General features: G+C 41.4%; 2 protein-coding genes across 2 annotated transcripts; both read left to right on the top strand.

Annotated features, from left to right (window-relative positions):
• The first annotated feature begins 1,782 nt into the window (after nt 1–1,782).
• Nucleotides 1,783–8,124, top strand: LOC117432261 (sulfotransferase 1C1-like). Its single transcript, XM_034053927.3, has 8 exons — nt 1,783–1,876; nt 3,552–3,731; nt 3,827–3,955; nt 4,450–4,547; nt 5,449–5,575; nt 6,003–6,097; nt 6,518–6,698; nt 7,495–8,124. Exons 2-8 carry the CDS (start codon nt 3,578–3,580, stop codon nt 7,605–7,607), a joined length of 897 nt encoding a protein of 298 aa, XP_033909818.1. The 5' UTR covers nt 1,783–1,876; nt 3,552–3,577; the 3' UTR covers nt 7,608–8,124.
• A 3,661-nt stretch (nt 8,125–11,785) lies between these two features.
• LOC117432203 (solute carrier family 25 member 34-like) lies at nt 11,786–19,636 on the top strand. The gene is made up of 5 exons (XM_034905003.2): nt 11,786–12,943; nt 14,409–14,474; nt 17,077–17,229; nt 17,813–17,947; nt 18,768–19,636. Exons 1-5 carry the CDS (start codon nt 12,521–12,523, stop codon nt 18,939–18,941), a joined length of 951 nt encoding a protein of 316 aa, XP_034760894.1. The 5' UTR covers nt 11,786–12,520; the 3' UTR covers nt 18,942–19,636.
• The last annotated feature ends 129 nt before the right edge of the window (nt 19,637–19,765 follow it).

Raw genomic sequence — 19,765 nt, 5'->3', positions numbered from 1 at the left:
TATTTGGACGTGGTTCATCCCACCTTATGCTCCAGATTGCTTTGCAAAGCTCACTATGATGGCACCTCCTGACGGTTCGCCCAGCCTGCTGTAACAGGACTAGGAGTGGGTCTGAGAGGGACGGCTCTCGTATTACCGCAGTTACACACGTGGGTGTTCAGGTTAAAAAGGGGAAAACATGCTGCTGTATTTTGTCTCTAGTAAATCTTGACCTCAAAAGTCTTTATTTCTATATATTGCCTCTGTGACTGTTTTAAAGAAATGTTTGGGTGCCTTCTGTGTAGGGTTGGGCAAAACAAAATAACAATTCTGAATATTATGGCTAAAACCTCTTCCTCTTTTTTAATTTTTAGGATTTCTACATAGCGTATAGCACCACCTGGTCATCAACTATTGTATTGTTAAAGAATTCCCATGTTTCAATTAAAGAGAATAAATCTGCCCACCCCAATGCCAAGTCTTCAGGAGTCATTTGTTCTGTATGCTTGTATCACTACAAGTTCTGTAAGTTTCCCACAATTATGAAATCACAGTTCACATCTTGTTTTTCTTTTGCAGGGATAAAGGTCAGATGACAGAATTGCAATGTAATTGAAGGCTTAAAGTAGCATAACTAAGTATTCAGAAGTATGCTAAAAATAAAACAACAAAAAAAACACAAAAGAATTAATCAAGTACTGTATATGCTTGCCTTTAGTGTCTAATGCCAGGTACCTCCCCAGTTATGGAAGACCATATCAGGGATTCCTCATTAAGATAACTAGAGGAAACAAACTGAACACCATCAGCTATTCTCTATCTCCCATTCCCTAACATTTCAAATCTTCAAGTGTTTTTGGTAGCACTTTCGATTAATGGTTTTGTGAACATTTTGAGACCTGAAGTAAATACTAAGTAACATTATGGCACAGGCAATTTCCATGTAATTACACCCTTATTCCCCCAGGGGTTCTGAGAGCAGGACGTGTTCACAGTCACACAGTTATTACATGTATATGTACGCTAGTCTAAAGTGCTACTGAGTTTTTATGGTTTATATTTTATTTTGTATAATTCAATAAAATACATGAACATACAAAAATATATTTAAAAAAATCAAAACATTAAAAATAATTCAACCATCTCCATTGCTCGTTTAATACTATAATTGGATATTCGTTCCTTTAAACACATCACAAGGTTCAATTGATTTCTCTGCATTTCAAAACTAGTCTTGTTCTCTCAACTTTATTACATTAAAGTTGGACTCCACATGACAAGAGATAAAAAGGCAATGTAATCTTGTAATGTGCCTTTGATCTTATTCTATGTAGACGGCGCACTTCAAATGGGACAGTCCTGTCGAGGTCTCTTTCCATTGGTACATTGCTCATGTGCTTTTCTACTTCGGGTGCAATAAACGGATCTATTGCTTTAGTTACGCAACAGCGCCATCTGGTGGAACATATGGAGTGTCATCAATCTCAGTTTATACATAAGCGATTGTATAGAAAACGCCTTACAACTACTTTTACACAAACACAGGGGGTGAAGATGAGGAGGATAGAGGGAGCGCAGCTGGACAGGAGCTGAGTGATCACAGTAAGGTTTAAAGTGAGGAATGCTTAGATCTTACTGCTAAAGTTAAATATACTGCTGCGGTTACTGATGCAATTTGTCAGACTACCGAAGTCTAGGAGGTGGGATTCTGTATATTACATAACCTACTGTTCAGACTTTGAACACTTGTGCAAAAGGTTGGTAAAATCTAGACGCTCCCTAAAAGTCGTGAATAGTCTTCAGTTTGCTTAGAAATAAGCGCACATCGCCAAAGAATCATACACTGGCTGAAAGACTCAATACCAAGTAGGCTGTACTGTTGGCTGGGAAACTTGCAGTAAGTAGAGCGTTGGGTTTCACCGAGTGAAGATTTTAATTAGGCTGGGCAGACAAGCTGGCATCCGTTAATATGTACAATATCACCGATTGGAATGAAATCTCTCGCTTTTGTTACTTTTCCATTAGTTTAAAGCCGATCTCATAGTGTTTTGTATCGGTTTCTAATTTCACGGCTGCTACTTCTTGTTCTAAATGTCAATGCATGTGGAGAATTTCCTGGTGTTGTTTTGCCTTATACTGTACATGTTACTGCAATATATCATGCAGGTTAGACTACACATTAAAAAAAACAGCTACAGACAGGAACGCAGCATTATACTCTTCAGAACTGATCAGTGTTTATTGTATGGAGGGGGTTTAGTTTCTTGAGGTAATAGAGGTATGACACAGGCCTAGTTTTTGGGACGGAACCGCATAACAGTTTTTGGGATGTTCTGCTCTTACAGATGACAGCCCAGTTTCTAGATCCTGCTCAGTTTACCATAACTATGTACAACAGAACTGGATTGTGAATTCATTGAAGAGTAACCCTTAGTACATGAATTAAAGTGCAAGTATTTTTTGACTCTCCCTATAATTTATTTTAAGAAACAGAAATCTAATTTAAATGTTTTTTTTTTTTTTAAAAAAAAGCTTATTTCTTTAATAAAATGAAAAAACTACATTGCACTGAAATACATGAAACTGCAGGTGTTTTCCTTTGTTAAAGGTTAATATTTTGTCAATATATATAGTCATGCGTTGGGGTTTATCAGACCTCAACATGAATAGAATGGCGGAGTTCAACATATTTTATTCATAGATCACACCAAAAAGAAATACAGCTAATAGTTGAGGGGCACATTTTTGAACACATTACTACTTTGCACAAGAATGTCTGTAATCTGAAATTCGTGTTATTTATTTTTATCTTTGCATTTCGTTTTATAGGTTACATTTCGTATTTATGAAAAACACGGGGCTCTAGTTACTGACCATTTCTCAGAACCACTCCCTTTATTGTGTAAGACTACACAGTCTATATACCTGGCAGTAAAACACCCAGTTTGAACTATACCTTACCGCTGAAGATCGACTGGTGTCCTTCCCTCCCTCCTTTCACCGGGCGGACCTAAGCACTGGCTGTTTCCAAGCTAGAGTTCAGCCTGACCAGCAGGGGTCGCTGTGTGGTGACGCAAACGTGATTTATGCGATTCAAAATCAAATTTGGCTTCATGGTTTACCTGTGGGGACAAAAAGCAGTCTAAATATCGTGAAGATTTGACCTTTACCCTGTAGATCGAGTAAAGCATTATGCAGGTAGTTTTATTTTTGCTGTAGTGCAAAGGTTATTTAGTTGAGTAACAAACTAGGTAAAACTGTTAATGTTTTACACCTAGAACTGAACAACATGGAAAGCCATCCCGGGATAGTATTTACATGTCCAAGGAATAAAGCTTGTTTGGGAGAACAGCAGATATCTTTGTTTGGTTTAGGACCAAACACATCTTTTGAAAGAAACAACAACTGGTACTTTTACAAACCCCAAGCAAAATATTATCTCTCTTGAGTACTCTGAGCTGTTTGGGACTGGAGAACCAAAGCTTTTATAAGTGTACATTTAACTAACCCTCAATATCCTTGGAGCTTCTTGAATGAAAGCTCTCTTTTTCTCCGCCTCTCTCTCCTGTCAGGTGCTGTTCTGGGAACGCAGGGTGAGATGGAGAATGTGAAGAGCTGGGAGGGTTCTAGGTGCTCCTTGGGCCAGATAAAGGGGGTGCCTCTGCTGGAGCCCACCGTACAAAACTGGGAGTTAGTGGAAAACTTCAGAGCACAGCCAGATGACCTGCTGATAGCCACATACCCCAAAGCAGGTGAGAGGAGGGGAATGAGGGTGGAGAGAGGGCAGGAGGGGACTAGGAAGCAATGTGTCATGTGCTCATCAGTGTAACCCGCTCTATCTGCACAGGCACCACCTGGACTCAGGAGATTGTTGATCTGATCCTGAACGACGGAGACGCAGAGAAATGCCGTCGAGCACCGACACACGAGCGCATGCCCTTCCTGGAGATGTTCCCTGTCCCCCCCTTAGAGTCTGGTCAGTACTCGCCTCCCTCCCCTTCCTCAACAATCGTTTCGATGCCTGGGGAGGGCAGCTTCACAGTTCTTTTCAGACTGAAACCTCCAACAAGTACAAGCCACACAAGCATCTCAGAGAGAAGCTGTATAACCTAGAACCAGGGTGGGGGTCTATTCCTGTTTGTCCAATTCCAATTCCATTTCCCATTCCTTTGAAGGAATTGGAATTGGGAATAGATATTTTAGAGACATCGTAATCGTTGGGATTGTTCAGCTGCTTTCATTTGAAGTCAATTTAATTGACTAACAGCAACTTCAAAGTTTTTTTTACACCACTGTGGGAAGCTCATTAACAGAATGCTGCTGATTGCAATTTTGATCAGTGATGGAACTGATTAAAAGGGAATGGGAATTAGAATTGGGAATTGATTTTAAAAAGGAATTGGAATTGAAAAACAGGAATTGAGCCCAGCCCTGCCTATAACTCTCGTTCTGTCTTCACTTATTCTTCAGGTGTCAGTTACCTGGACAAGATGCCCTCCCCTCGCGTCATCAAGACCCACCTGCCCATTCAGCTGGTCCCCCAGTCCTTCTGGGACAACAATTGCAAGGTAAGGGGAGCCGAGAGAGACCTCACCCAACTCACTGTGCCACTCCTTTACATTCAAAGAGCATTCTAGAGAGATTACTTTTGGGTTTGTATTCCCAATGGATTCCAAAAACAAGAATCCACTACCAATGCAACAATATGGAAACTGTTACACCTTGTCTGTTTCAAAGGTCAAAGTACTGTACTGAAAAAAAGATTCATAAATCAATAATACACCCAACTTGCACCCCAGCCATATACAAGGGTTAAAGTCTCAGCACTTTGGGACATTATCTTTGTTTCACAGACTTCTCAAAAGTACAGAATGCAGACACACAAGAGAATGCATTCTTACAATAGTACTACTACTTTTTTATATAGCACCTTCCATGCACACATCTCAAGGTGCTTAACAGAAATTAAGCACAACCATAAAACATACAAAAATACAAGATTAAAATACCATTCAATAAAAAGTATTATCCCCCAAAAAGTATAAACTTAGTAATACAGTACAGAAATGTTAATACAAAATAAAACTAGTCAGTATTAAAATACCAAGATTAAAATAAAACAACAATGCTATTAAAACTAAGTTTATAATGAATAAAACCAATAATATCACATAAACTACATAGCTATTAATTAAAAAATGCCACTTTATAGATTTCAAACGTGATTCAGAGTCCCTTCTTGATTTTGCCTGTGGGTTCCATTAGGTGCATAGGTTTCTAATGCCCTGTATGAAGTCTTGCTCTACTAACTTACTGCAATCTTCCATCCTGGGTTCTCAAGGTGTGATGGAGTGTATGGAGTAAGCAGCTCAGCTAGACAAGTGGGAGCTAAGCCCTTTATAGCCTTATAGGTTAATAATACAATTTCACTGGCTGCCAATGCAAATCAGCCACCCCCTTGTGTTGCAGGTGATCTACATGGCCCGCAATGCGAAGGACAGCGTGGTGTCGTACTTCTACTTCGACCGAATGAACCGCATCCAGCCTGACCCCGGGCCCTGGGACCAGTACCTTCACAAGTTCATGCATGGACAGCGTGAGTGCACACTCTCTGAGGGGGCGTCAATAAACGCACATTCTCTGCAGGGGGCGTCAATAAACGCATATTCTCTGCAGGGGGCGTCAATAAACGCATATTCTCTGCAGGGGGCGCCAATAAATGTGTATTCTCTGCAATTGACAATCTTTTCCTGACAGCAGGGGAAATGATAAGGTGATGGGAAGCAGTTTAATCTACATCATTGAATCTAAAGTAGTATCTGCAGATCTCTGTACTGAAGTAAGAAATCAAGCAAAACTGTGAAGCCCGTCAGCTCAGGAAAAAGGGGGCCCGGTGATAATGGTGCTGGTGCTAATATAAGGTTACACAATGGATTTGCAAGCCTTGGTTAGCTCTCCTTAAATCTATGGGTCTTATTTACAAAGCTTTATGACGATGCTTTGTAAAACCAATGTTGTTCCAGTGTTCTGTGGCTACTGGTACGACCACGTGAAGGGTTACTGGAGGGAGAAAGAAACGAAGAGGATTCTCTACCTGCTATACGAGGACATGAAGGAGGTAGGGAGGGAGTGAGACTGTTGTTTGTGTCTGCCCAGTTCTTAAGGACTGTTCATTACACTTCCAGGGGTCCTTGCAGAACTGCCATCGCATTACACATTGGTGGGAGTGGTCTAGTGTATTCTCATATAGAAAAGATGAGGTCCTTTAAGTTCACTCGGTGCTATGCTGGCCTGTGCTGTAATAATTAGACATGACTACATTTAGGTAACAAATATGCTATCAACCCACTCTCTGGAATTACTGTTACTGTTGTTGTTTCATATTTTCAATTTCCTCTCAGATAAAATGTATTATATTACATGCCTCTTAAACTGGGATTTTTAAAAGCTTAACAAGGGAAAGTTGAAAACCCAGCCTGCAGCCTTTTAATTGTGTTTCATCCCTCCTCCCCCCCCCCCCCCTCTCTCTCTCTCTCAGAACCCTCGGGACGAGGTCATCCGTGTGATGCGCTTTCTGGAGCACCCGCTGCCTGATGACATCATTGACCGGATCATTGAGCTCACTTCCTTTTCGACAATGAAAGAGAACCCAATGGCAAATTACTCCACCATCCCAGACAGCGTGTTCGACCGCTCAGTCTCCACATTCATGAGGAAAGGTACTGGCAGTGAGACAGTCAAACAGCCCGTTCCAAAGGTCAATTGTTTTTGGGGGTTTTTACCTCCAAATTAAAAGTCACCTGTTATCTGGATCTGAACCAACTTATTATGATGTTATCTTTGGTAAGGTAGCCCAAGAGTAGTGTAGATTGAGGACTGTGAAACAATAAACTTTTTGGGATGTAACTCTCTATGGATCATACTTGCAATACATAGTTTTTAATTCCAGTTTGGTATTCATGAAATGCTTTTGTTTTATATAAAGACTTACAGCAGTGTGCACATGTATTAGAACACCCCATTGCTTTGATTTGTTGTACATATGAAACCAAACCACTGGAATTGAAAATCTTGGAAAACTGTCAAAATAGGCAAATGAGTGATTGTCTAATTTAATTGATGGCTTTAATAGGCCACACATCCAATGAATTTAAAACAGAAAGAGAAAAGGAACACATAGTCACAAATGGTCAAATGCATGAGACTTTTTAGAAGTTTAAGCTGCCTAATTAAAGCACAAAGTGGTCTAACATTTTCACACGAGTGCCTCTTGTTTCTATATCACGGATTACTGACCGAAAATTGAAATTGTCGCACCCAGAGGTTTTCATGCAGGTAGGTATATAAAGGATATAAATGACAAATCTTGATGTGTTCTAATGAATTTGCACTCTACTGTATATAAAGAACTTTACCAGTTAGGTCATATGTTGTTAAACAATGCTCTCCATTTAGACAGCAGTGTTCATGATGCACCGAGATGAGCTGTTGGGTTTGCTTGTCTTCTTGTTTTAGGGGAAGTGGGGGACTGGCTGAACCACTTTAGCCCTGAAGAGAGCAGGCTCTTCGACGAGCACTATGAGAAAATGATGTCTGGAACCTCCATTCCATTCCGAACCCAACTCTGAGGGACCGTCCACAAACTCTTCAAACCCTGATCTGAGAGACCACTGTGAACCCCACTAAAAAGACCTTAGGGACCATCCACAAACTCCACCACTTCAACTCTGATCTGAGAGACCACTGTGAACCCCACTAAAAAAAACCTTAGGGACCATCCACAAACTCCACCACTTCAACTCTGATCTGAGAGACCACTGTGAACCCCACTAATAAAAACCTTAGGGACCATCCACAAACTCCACCACTTCAACTCTGATCTGAGAGACCACTGTGAACCCCACTGAAAAAACCTTAGGGACATTCCACAAACTCCACTCTAAACTCCCATCCACTTCCCTGATTTTCTGAAGCATGCTGAAATTGACAGATCAAATGTAATCTAAGATGGGTGTGTGGGAGGTAATAATAAGGTTATATTTATTAATCAGATATTTGCAGTAATAACTATCTTTTGTATGTTTTTATTGTATTACTATTCAGCTTAGGCTAGGCTACCCGTAAATAAAGTATTGGCAGACCTTGGCATTGTGTTTTTATCCCATCAATATCTATCTTTCTGTCTATTTATCTATTTATCGATAAACACAGAAATTAAGAAACACCCGTCATATCAGTGTGCATAGGTTGTAAGGCAGCCAGGCGCTGATTGTATTTGACAAAACACTTGAACAGTCACTGAGAGAGGTGACAGAAGTGTCCATTCTTGAAATATTTTAAAATAAACGTTAACTATAAACAAATCCAATGGATAGCTTGTACTCTGTATTTACTGACGTGTGCAAAACCAATTACCCCTTGTACACTTTAACCCACTGAACCACTGCTCTGATAAGATGAACTAAAATAGCTCCTGCAGTATGTGGTCATGTCCACTAGGTGGCACCTGAAACACGCTACTGTATTTGTAAAAAGGGACAGAAATAGTTATAAAAGTTAAAAAAAAGATACAATATAACGTAATGAATTTAGAAACAATGAAAGAAATGTAATAAATTCAATTTCAAGGTCTTCATCCTAGTTGAAACATTTGCTTAAGTTACTGTGCACTGCGTTTACTACAGGTACTGTAGTTTTATCAGTATCTCCACACTTCAAACCTGCTTGTCACTACTCCTTACTGTGAGTTGCATTGACTTCAGCTGCTGTTGACATCGTCAAACTCAGTTATAGAAGTCCGATAGCAAAACAGGACTGACATCGACCAGGCTGATGATGGAGGGGGGTTGGATAATTGACCACACACTGAAAGTACCACAGAAGCACTGTAAGCGGTGTCAAACAATACATATTTCACAACATACACTAATCATTTCAACTTAATTTACCCTCTTTTTTAGCGCTTTTTTTTTTTTGCAGTGTTTGAACAGCATACACCAGTTCCCGCCATTTTTGGGGGATTTTTATTTATTTCTTTCTTTTTGGAAATAGGAAATAGTAAACTCTTAACAATATTTCACAACATTATACATACAATACACACTACACAATAATTTGAACTTTTTTTTACTGTTTTTTTTTCGTATTTAAATTGTCGAAACATTCAATCTTTGAACTACGGCCCCAAACAATTATGAATTTCCAAGACTCACAGAAAATAAACAAAGTACCAAAAGAAAACAAATTAAGAATCTTATAACTGAAATAATTATTTATCACTAGACAAATTAGTTACCTGTCAATCTCTCAGCTGCCCTTCTACAACAGTAACGAACTCTCCCAGTCAAATCATTAATATGTCAATCATAACGGTTGTCTATTATGATTGGTGGAGTGGCCAGGAAAAGGTGGGTACAGGGAATCTGTGAATCAGTGTTCGTTTTTCTTTTCCTTCAGCAGTTTACAAAAATAATAATAATTTAAAAAAAAAATCTGTAATGCAGATTTATATATGCAATTATGTATTTATGTATTTATCTATTTTTTTTCAAAGAGAATGTGAAGAAAACGTTTAAGATATTTTCTTAACCGTCGATTTTATTTTTACTGAAAAATGAGCAGAATAGTGGTGTTTTATCTTCATCTTTGTCATGATATTTATTTATTTTCTGTTTCAAATCAAATTTGATTACACAGAGTGGGGCCCTCACTGGCCCATGCATCAGCCCAGCTATGGTGATTGTAAGCTGCCCACTCTATGTCAGCATGGGCCCAATGAGTACAATTTTTCTGGGGCCTAACTTTGCCTCCAAACACAAAGCACAACACTAAAGTCAAATATAAAACCTAAATGTCTGATACATTCAGTGCAAGGGTTATTGGGAACCAGGCATAATCTGATTAATAGACTTCCAGACACTCAACTCTGCAATAATAGTTAGAAATGCTTTTTCTATGTATGTATTTAAATGTTAAGCCCTCTCTTACGCAGAAATGTTCAAATTAACTAGTTGTGCATGTCTTATAATTGTATAGTAGTGGATTAGGGAGCAATATTCCCAAATGTTATGTTTGTCCTCTGACGTTCCTGGCTCCCAAAATACCATGCAAATCATCCTTCTTTAAGGAAATGGACAAGTCGTTTAGCCCTTTCAGCTGCCTGTTCTTCTACAATCCAGCAATAATCAACTGTTGTTTGTGTTTTTGCATGTGCTGTTATATTAATTAGGTACAGAAACATAAAAACGAGCTGACAATATCCTTGATTCATCATGCAGTTTGGTTCTGTATATACATAGGTAGTTTATCCAAACGTTAAACCCTCTAGTCTATTATTTAGAAATGCTAAAGGAAACTTTGTAAATTCAATGACAAGCATTTCCATTATAAATCCATCTCAGTGATTATGTGAAAGAATTCTAGTTGAAAGAGAAATGTATGTGTGCATATATAATGCATCATTTGTCTTAATTGCTAAATTTACAATATTTTTAGTTTGGTGTCTGAGTTATATCCTCAAATGTACTGTTTCTGGCACGTTTTGGCTCAGTTTTCTCCACTGTCAAAGAATACCCCTCCCCCACCCTCGCTCCCCGCCCCTCGTCCCTCACCCCTCGCCCCTCTTTTAGTATTTCAAAAAATACCACTGTTGAGTGTTTTATAGTTATGAATTCTAATCTCCAGTATGTATAATTCTGGTGCATTTTATTAGTTATAATGTGGTAGAGAACCAGTAGTATTTTAATCAATTCAAGAACTAGTGCTGGGATTTCAACATCTGAAAAGCTGATGTCAAATTATTGAAAGTTTGCCGGGACAAGAAATCATATTATCAGCAAAAAGGGAGAAACCTACTGAAGATAAATAAAATAAAATAAAAACATCACCAAAAAGCACGACGACAGCTGTTAACAGTTGTAATCACTGTCATTATTAATGCAAAGCACACTGCCCTGCTCACAAACATCGCAGACTGTCACGTGCTTAGGGGCTCAACAGAGGCTGCAGCTCTTTAACAAAGAAAACAGACGCTGTAGCACACAGCACTACACTGTGATTGGCTGCAGCAAGGAGACCCAGTTCTGAACCTGACTTCATGGCTTAGGAATACTTGGAAACACAATACAAATAGAGCTACTAGAAAAAAAAGCATGATAAACTATTCTAAGGTGCAGTATAGAGAGCTTGGTATAGGAAAGTATGATTTGCTTTAGTGATCATCAGGCACTGATCATTTTGCACAGAACAAACATTAATATAATGGATTTCATTGCATGCAGAATTAATTTTCAGTAAACCATTTCCTACAAATAGAACAACATACTTGAATATTACATTTAAAACAAGATAGGACAGGAAGACATTTATATAGCTGAAATGTTTGTCATACAGTAAATTGCAATAATAAGTTATGTGTAACTATTCAACAGCAAACTTATATAGGAGGTATCTGGATAAGAAAGTTCCGTACTTTGCATCCACTGCAGTTCCATCAGCCAATGATTTATAATGACAGTGGCAGAACTATGGCTACACAACAGGTGTGTCTGTGCGTGTGTGGGTGTGTTTGAGATCAAGCTTTGATAGGTGGTTGTTTTTGGAGAGTTTCCAAAAACTGTCCACTTCCAGCTGTCTCAATTTGAGGTCTGCTCACCCCTGGCTGTTTTTTCCATTCTCTCCCAACACCCCATTCCCAATTACACTCCCCACCCCTGACTTTCCACCCAGAAAGAGAGGCTCGGTGCAAGGCAGGGGAAAGAGGCTGTGTCTGGAACGGAAGCTGATTGGCTGAGGGGGCGGGGCTTCCATGCTGGAGCGATGGCTGAAAGATAACACCAGCTGTAGGATGAAGCTTACTGTCAGGGGTCTGGAGAGTGTGGAAGGACTGGATAGAATGAAAGCATGAGAACGGAACGCTTTGCTGCAGCTCTCCCAGTTGAATATTTGACTGATGAACTCTGAGAAACATCTCGTACAGGACAGTACTGGAGAGGAGTGCTGCTACAACAGTGATTGAGCAGAACAAGAAGGGAATGAGACTAGCTGTACTGGGCACAGTGGTATCAAGAAGCCTGTTTTCTGGGGCGGCAGACAGCGTTCCCCAGAAGAATAAGGAACCCTACATGACGTTTGGCTGTTCTCTCTTGTTTTTGTTTTTTAAGGAACTTGAAGTAAAACAAACATTGCTGCTGGTGTCCCTTATCAGCTTGTTATTTGCTGACTTGGAACCTTGCCATCAACCTGCAAGGTGAGAGAACGGTACCTCTGAAAAGCTGAAGAAGTGCATTGTGGGCCTCTGGCACTAATTATTCATATTCATTACCAGTAAAGCGATTAATGATCACTTGCAGATCACTTTAAAGACCAGCTTGACTGACACATGCTGTCTGTCTTCAGTAACTGTCAGATACAGTGAACTATACTCTTATGTTTGCCTCTGCACTAGAGCGTTCGCTTATCCACTAACACCGATCATACATTGAGGACCTGCTGATTTACCGCATCTACCTCCTGCATCTCCCCAGAAAGACTGGCAAGCAGAATGCTGCAGCATTCCTCAGAAGCGGGATTGGTTACCCTGCCCCGCACCCTGGCGATCTGGCCCCCTCTAGACTTTGCGCTGGGTGCTGCAGCTTGCTGTGGGGCCTGTGTGTTCACCAACCCTCTGGAGGTGGTGAAGACCAGGCTGCAGCTCCAGGGCGAGCTCAGGGCCCGCGGCTCCTATCAGAGGCACTATCACGGCGTCCTGCAGGCTCTGTGGGCTGTCGCCAAGGCCGATGGGCTGCGCGGCCTCCAGAAGGGGCTCTCCGTGGGCCTGCTCTACCAGGGTGTGATGAACGGAGTCCGGCTCGGCTTCTACTCCTACTCTGAGGCTTCAGGTTTCACCAGGGCTCCTGGGGGCAGTCTACTTGCTGGGGCCACTGCTGGGGCACTGGGGGCCTTTGTAGCCAGCCCTGCCTACCTGGTGAGTGCCACACATCATTTTTTTTTACTTTTTACTTTTACGTTTGATTGGTAAATACCAGTCTATTTACCAGCCTCAGCCTCAGTATAGCGGCCCTTGTGCTACCTTAGCAACATATTGTAACATATTATTGCCCTGTACCATTACCAGTGGATTAGGAGACATGGCTGTGCTGTACACTTTTACAACAGGCAGACTTTAGCACATGATAACAAGTTCACTTTGGCCCTTATGATTAAGCCACACAGGTTTACTTTGTAGCTGAGATAGCAGAATTGCATTGCAAGGTATAGCCTTTGATCTGTGTTTAACAAGCCCCTCACCCCCTGCCCTTCCTCTAACATTTCAATGAATTCGTGAGACAAATCCAGCTTTTCATAAACACTTTAATACTGGGCCCCACTGACGCAGCTATTTAAAGAGCGTTTTTCAAAGTGCGTAAGATATGATATTCATGAAGGATAGTCATGAAACTGTTCTAGACAGTTTAGAGCTACAGTGTGCTGCAAGAAGTTTATTTTCTGTCCCGTTTGTGCAGTGACGTTGGATGGCGAAGTTGCTAAATGTCCTGTAAATGGGGGATTTTATTCTTATTCAAGATCAACAACATGCAGTCATCTGCAGTGCACGCACAGTGCTCATGCTGTTGGATTATGCCAGATGAGAATGAGAGCCAGTCTATTTATGAGCCTCTGATATTTCACACCTCTGTTTACAGCATGTGTGAATCTGTGACAGAGTGAATCACTTAAAGAACACAATGTAGAAAGTTACAAGTCACGTCCTACTTTGAAGACTACCCTTGTTTATATGAACTGTAGTATACTCGGAAATAGTATTTATACTTTTAAGGGGTGCATATGAATAGTACCCTTTATATATCATGTGTCAGAAACGAATCAGATTTTAATGTAGCATTTACTGTAGTGTGTAAATTCCATGTTAATGATCCAAATTGAGAACTTGAAAGTGCTTAAGAGAACTTGAAATATACTACTGAGTTGTTTTGTAAAATTAAAATGATATTTGACTGATTATAATGATTCTCACAGATTAAACCATGTAAAATCAGAATAAACATCTAGCTTCTAAAACCTTCTGACATCCTAAAACCATTGAAAAGGATTTCACGAACTGCAAATGTGATTTCAGCAAAATTAAAGAAGGTTCTAAAATAACATTTCTTAATAGAGTCCTTCAATAGGGCCCGTTATCCCTTAGAAAAGTTGACCACAGTATTTCTGCACATATTTTTGCAGTTTTCCCATGCTTTCCTCCTGGTTATACTCTGCATTTATATGCCAAGTTTATTAACATGCTTTACCATAACTTGCTATGCTTTGCCTATCCATTATCATGCTTTCACTATGCTTTACTACACTGTGCTGTGCTTTTACTATGGGAAACTTTTATAAGGGACCCCACATACAGAAAATAACCCTTTCATGATAACCTTGTGTTTCAGGTGAAGACGCACCTGCAGGCCCAGACAGTGGCAGCCATCGCCGTGGGGCATCAGCACAACCACGTGGTAGGAGAGCCGGGCAGCGCCAAGCGGGCTCATACAGAGGGGGGGACAGACAGGAGAGATGCACCCCTTTTACATACAGAGAGGCACCCCTTTTACATACAAACACCCGCACGCAACTCACACACTGTGTCCAGAGGCTGCCAATGAAGCGACATGATCTGCCAGGGAAGTTATAAATCATAAAGGTCACTACAGCTGCGGCCAAAACTTTTGCATCACCCTATAGAATGAACTAATCTTGCTTCATAAAGCTGAATAATGTTATGTTAACGTATTGAATTACACACCGGTTTGTTGTTACCCATATACACAACAAAAAATGTGACATTTTAAAATGAAATGCTGAACTGCTATTATGGCTTCTGGTAGACTTTTGCAATGTCATTTTATCGTGTCTCAATCCTATAATTCTAGGTGATGCAAAACTTTTGGCCATAGCTGTATGCCAAACAAAACACCAGGACGTTCCAGCACGGCTTATTTTGTAAGTGTCATTTTATGCAAAGTAGACTGCCAACTGACAGAACTTCTAGACGTCTGCATTCAGTAAGTCAGTATGTACAGCTGACCCTGTATCTTGTGGTATGAGAGTGTCTTCTCATTTCACACTGTGGGTAGACAGCTTTGTTGTCCTCTTGTCCACACAATGTATACCACAAGAGACAAGGTCAACTTACATAATAGTGTCTACTATAGAGGCATGGGGTATCGAGATAACAATAAATACAGGCTTGACTTTGATTTATTTATTAATCCTTTAACAAGGAACAAACCCATTGAGAGGGGCCTCTTTTACAGAGTGTCCTGAAACAGGCAGCAGTCATTTCACATCCCTAAAAATAACATCACTCTAAAAGACAATCTCATCATACATTGAATCTGTGGTCAGAAACATTAACACTTTGATAATTCAAATAAATGTTAGTCATTGCTCTACATTTAGCTGATACATTTGGGTTATTTGTACTCTGGTCCAGACTATTCCATGCCATAGGGGGCGCTGTAACTAAATGCTGATCGGCCAACGCAGGACCTTCTCCAAGGCATTTGATAAATAAGTGTAAGGCTAGATTATAAACTGTACTTGGGTATACCGAGCCTAGGTAACAGAGATCAATTGTATCTTTAATTCAATTTGAACTTGTGAATCAAGCATTGCTGCAGCTTATTGGAGATTCACATAGATATGTTTACTGGAAAAAGCCCATGTGTGTGTGACTAAGAGAAACCTGAAAGGCAAGCTTGTAACTGTTCCACCCACACACTGTTCCTGGACTGGCAGCCTTTACTAGGCAGGGTCAGAGCTGGAACCGTGGACAGGGAAATGGCTTTGCTAGGTAACCAAGTCCTTCTATGCAGTGGAAGGGTTGAGTGTCCCAGTTATTGCGATAGCTCAGTTGCTCAAGAATGCATGAAGTCAGTAGTTTATTCCCAGTCCCAGCTGCCCAGAACTGCCCTGACAGTTCCTGCTTGCTGCACGTACCCTGTTGTGAAAGTGCAGCTCAGCCACTGAGAGGGAGGGAGAGAGAGGTGTGGGAAATTCCAACCAATCAGAAACAGCTGACCCTTGGAACGTTGGGGGAGAATTCCTTCCACTTCCAGGGTGTTAAACCTTCCCGATTGTTCTGTAATCAGATAGTCACGCTGGGATCCGGGGAACTCTCTAGGAATAGCAGAAAAATGCAAATCCTGTTTTTGCATTCATAATGCCTGTCAAACTAAATCGAAATCAGCAGTAGCCCGTCCTTCAGTGAAGTTTTTTCCTTTTTGATGATGGTTTTGAGTGTGCTTTGAGAATCTAGCCCCGCGTGTGCACTGATATGGTCCTGCAGTAGATTAGTTGTGTGCATTGGGTCTTCCCACTGGAATTCTAATACAGAATTAAACTGTGGTCCCACTCCACCAATGGTATTGCAGTGCCACTATCACTGGTATGCAGTGCATTATCACTGAGGAGCATTTGGCATGCCCTGCCCCTGGCATCTTTGCACACAAACGCATGGGATCAACGACACTTCCAGTGTGTTTGAACCTGGCTGTGTAAAAGACAGATTGATCGATTCATTATTGCCGCTGTTCAGGGGGCAGAACCAGTGACCTCAGCGTTTGGTTTGTTTGACGTTTGGCCGAGGTGCTGTGTTTAATTGCAGGTTGTTTTTTTTTTTTTTAAACACGGAGACACGGATGAACAGGGCGATCTTGCTGGGAAATCGCTGAGTGTTTCTGTAACGTTTCTCAAGGGCGCTCGTTTGAGCCAGCCTCAGCTGTCATCCCCTCTCAGTTGCAATATGGAATATACTAAGTTAAAGAACACTGAGTATTTGTTGTGTATTTGGGTCAGGCAGGTGCGTGAGAGAGTGGCACGTCCACACATCAAAAGAGGACTGTGACTGACTCTATACCGTCAGGTCAGGATCACTGGCGCAAAACGCATTTCAAATTGTTCTGTTACATTCCATGCTTGCCGTCAACATGCATTTATGCAATTCGTCATTATCGCTTCCTTTTCCAATCCAAAGATAAATGTAGATCAAAATGCTTGGCCCCCATGTATTTTGAAGTCTGGTTTCAGCACATAACCCCGTGCCTCTGTCCTCCCCAGGGTGTGTCCAGTGCCTTTGTGAGTATCTACAGGGCGCAGGGGATCGTGGGGCTGTGGCGGGGGGTGAATGGAGCCGTGCCTCGGGTGATGGTCGGCTCGGCTGTCCAGCTCGCCACCTTCTCCAGTGCCAAGGAATGGGTCGTCAGCCAGCAGGTGAGTCCACCGAGCTGAGCAAAGACCGGGTCATAAAGTGACCCCAATCCTGGGCTGTGAATAACTGGTTTAAACCTCCATGAAGTGGAGTGTCAGCACCATCACAATGACGGACCGTCACAAACCTTCTCCAAAAAGCTGAACTTACCAAGTACAGCTATGGCCAAAGGTTTTTAATAATTAACACATTTTGCTTCATAGTCGAATGAAACCTGCTGAATAATGTTACGTTAACATATTGAATTGCATACCGCTTTGTAGTTTTCTATATACTTCACGAAAAACTGAAAAGCCTAAAATTCTAAATTCTAATGCAAAACTTTTAGCCATAGCCTAGTGACGGCTTTCCTTAGTCCAGTTTGAGTACTTTAAAAAAAAAAAAAAATGCTGATTTACGTCATACAAAATGCAAATGTGAAAAATGGTCCGAGCTCAAAGAAAACTGCAGAGTGTGCTAGCTTTACATTCCCAGTATCTTACCCTGAAGTAACCCATGCAGAACCATGAGCAAACGTGGCTGTCTCGTGTCCTAGCTGTGTTTACTGCACAGTCACCTGTTTGCTTGTTGTGTTCTTGTTCTTAGTGGTATAAACAAGACAGCTGGCTGGTGGCTCTCAACGCAGCCATGCTCAGCGGGGTTGCTGTGGCGATCGCCATGACCCCCTTCGATGTCGTCAGTACGCGACTCTACAATCAGCCGGTGGACAAGCTGGGCAGGGTGGGTATTCAGCAGCACCCTCTCCTCTCTCCTTTCAATTCATATCATTTACTGTACTGCATACAGACATGTGCAGGGCTCGAAACTAGCTGAGCCACGACACAGTCCTGGATTTCACTACTACACTCACTCAGGGATACTGGTTCAATGACCAGGGGGTTGATGGTAAATGAATTTCTCTTATAGCACTGTGAACAGCTCCCATTAGTAAACCTACAGCCTTAGGTGGGATTTTTTCATGCTGTGGTGAGTGGATCAATTGGGAACATTTCCCAGGGTCTGACTGGTTCAAACTCCTCCCTCATCGGGTCATTTGGTAACATATCTATACAAGGAACGTTGTGAGTCCCAGGACTGGGGGAAGGGTTAGTGTGAGTTTCAAGCCCTGTATGTGATAGGAAACGTTATTCCAAATACTATGCTCACTATACAGGTATATGAATGGCTGTGCAATTGACCTTAGATGGTACAGTCAGGACTTGCTTTATATATACATATCAACATAGTTTCAAAACTGAATATGCCACAAAGCACATGATTCAATGATAAGCAAGGTTGGGGTCAATTTCTTTTTTTCAGTTCCAATACCAATTCCAATTCCTTTTTCAAAACAATTCTAAATTCTCAATTCCAATTCCTTTGAAGGAATATGTTGCCACTGTGAGGTCATTTTAACAGCATACTGCTAATTGCAATGTTGATCAATGATGTGTTGGAATTGATTAATAGAGAATGGGTATTGGAATTGAAAAATAGGAAATGACCCGACCCTGATGATAAGCACATAGAAACGAAGCCACCCTCCTCTTTCTTCACACAGGGTCAGCTCTACCGGGGGTTCCTTGACTGCTTTGTGAGGGTGTCCAGGAAGGAGGGTCTTGTGGGGCTCTACAAAGGAATGGGGCCCTCCTTCATGAGACTGGGTCCCCACACTGTAATCAGCATGCTCCTGTGGGACCTGCTCCGACACACAGCCTTCCAATACGAGGGCTGAGGGAGCGGGACTGGGAGCAGCAGGGGGCGGAGTTAATCACTGCACAATTCCAGGGAGGGCGTGGCTAAAATACCTGAACAGGAGGATGTTATTACTGCATAACACCAGAGTGGGTGGGGCTGCTGTTAAATACGGGCAGATTATTTTAAAGGGCCAGGGTTGAAATGCACAAGGGGGGGAGAAACTCTAAGAGAGGTTGGGCTAACTGGGAGCCCTGCAGAATACCTGGGGTGAAGCGAGGCACTCCTTGTGGGCAGTTCTACATGGAAAAGGAGAGGTACTTTACAACTAGCCAATAGCTGATGAGCCCCTGAACTCAAAATTAGATCTGTAGTTATTTCCGGTACCAGAAACACCATCTGAAAATAAGGAGATTTAATGGAACTTGTTGTAGATTCATTATCCATCTACTGTTGAGAGTAGAGATGGGAGAGAGCTTGCCTCACAGCATTACAAAGTGGCAGCTGTATCTCCACAACAATCAGGGAAGATGTGAAAATGAAAGGTAATGAAATGGGCAGTGTTCAAGTGATTTTAGATAAGAAAGGGGGGGGGGGGGGTTACTATAAACAGTGTTTACACAGAATAGACTTGGTGGAGAGACTGTCCTTCAGGGGAATACTTTGATCTGTGCCTTTTTTTTCCCTGTTTTTTACTTTGCTGAATGTAAACTGAATTGTAATAAATAAATGATGTCGACACACACAGCATCATGTCTTTCTTTAGGGCTGTGATTCAAAGGGACTCGGAGGTTATTCTCACCAGTCTGGAGCTCTGACGCAACTGTCAGGGTCAGCCATCAATCACCAGCATTATGGGACTTA

Source organism: Acipenser ruthenus, chromosome 27 (assembly GCF_902713425.1).
Source record: "Acipenser ruthenus chromosome 27, fAciRut3.2 maternal haplotype, whole genome shotgun sequence".
Lineage (NCBI taxonomy): Eukaryota > Metazoa > Chordata > Actinopteri > Acipenseriformes > Acipenseridae > Acipenser > Acipenser ruthenus.
Note: the sequence above shows the minus strand (reverse complement) of the source record. Positions and strands in the feature narration are given on the sequence as shown.

What these genes read in the sequence shown, in the direction of transcription:
- LOC117432261 (XM_034053927.3), top strand. Translation starts at nt 3,578, where the DNA reads ATGGAGAATGTGAAGAGCTGGGAGGGTTCTAGGTGCTCCTTGGGCCAG. An exon ending in CAAGTTCATGCATGGACAGC is followed by an intron (nt 5,576 to 6,002) that starts GTGAGTGCACAC and finishes ATGTTGTTCCAG; the next exon opens with TGTTCTGTGGCTACTGGTAC. An exon ending in CTCCACATTCATGAGGAAAG is followed by an intron (nt 6,699 to 7,494) that starts GTACTGGCAGTG and finishes TTCTTGTTTTAG; the next exon opens with GGGAAGTGGGGGACTGGCTG.
- LOC117432203 (XM_034905003.2), top strand. Translation starts at nt 12,521, where the DNA reads ATGCTGCAGCATTCCTCAGAAGCGGGATTGGTTACCCTGCCCCGCACC. An exon ending in AATGGGTCGTCAGCCAGCAG is followed by an intron (nt 17,230 to 17,812) that starts GTGAGTCCACCG and finishes TCTTGTTCTTAG; the next exon opens with TGGTATAAACAAGACAGCTG. An exon ending in CGGTGGACAAGCTGGGCAGG is followed by an intron (nt 17,948 to 18,767) that starts GTGGGTATTCAG and finishes TTCTTCACACAG; the next exon opens with GGTCAGCTCTACCGGGGGTT.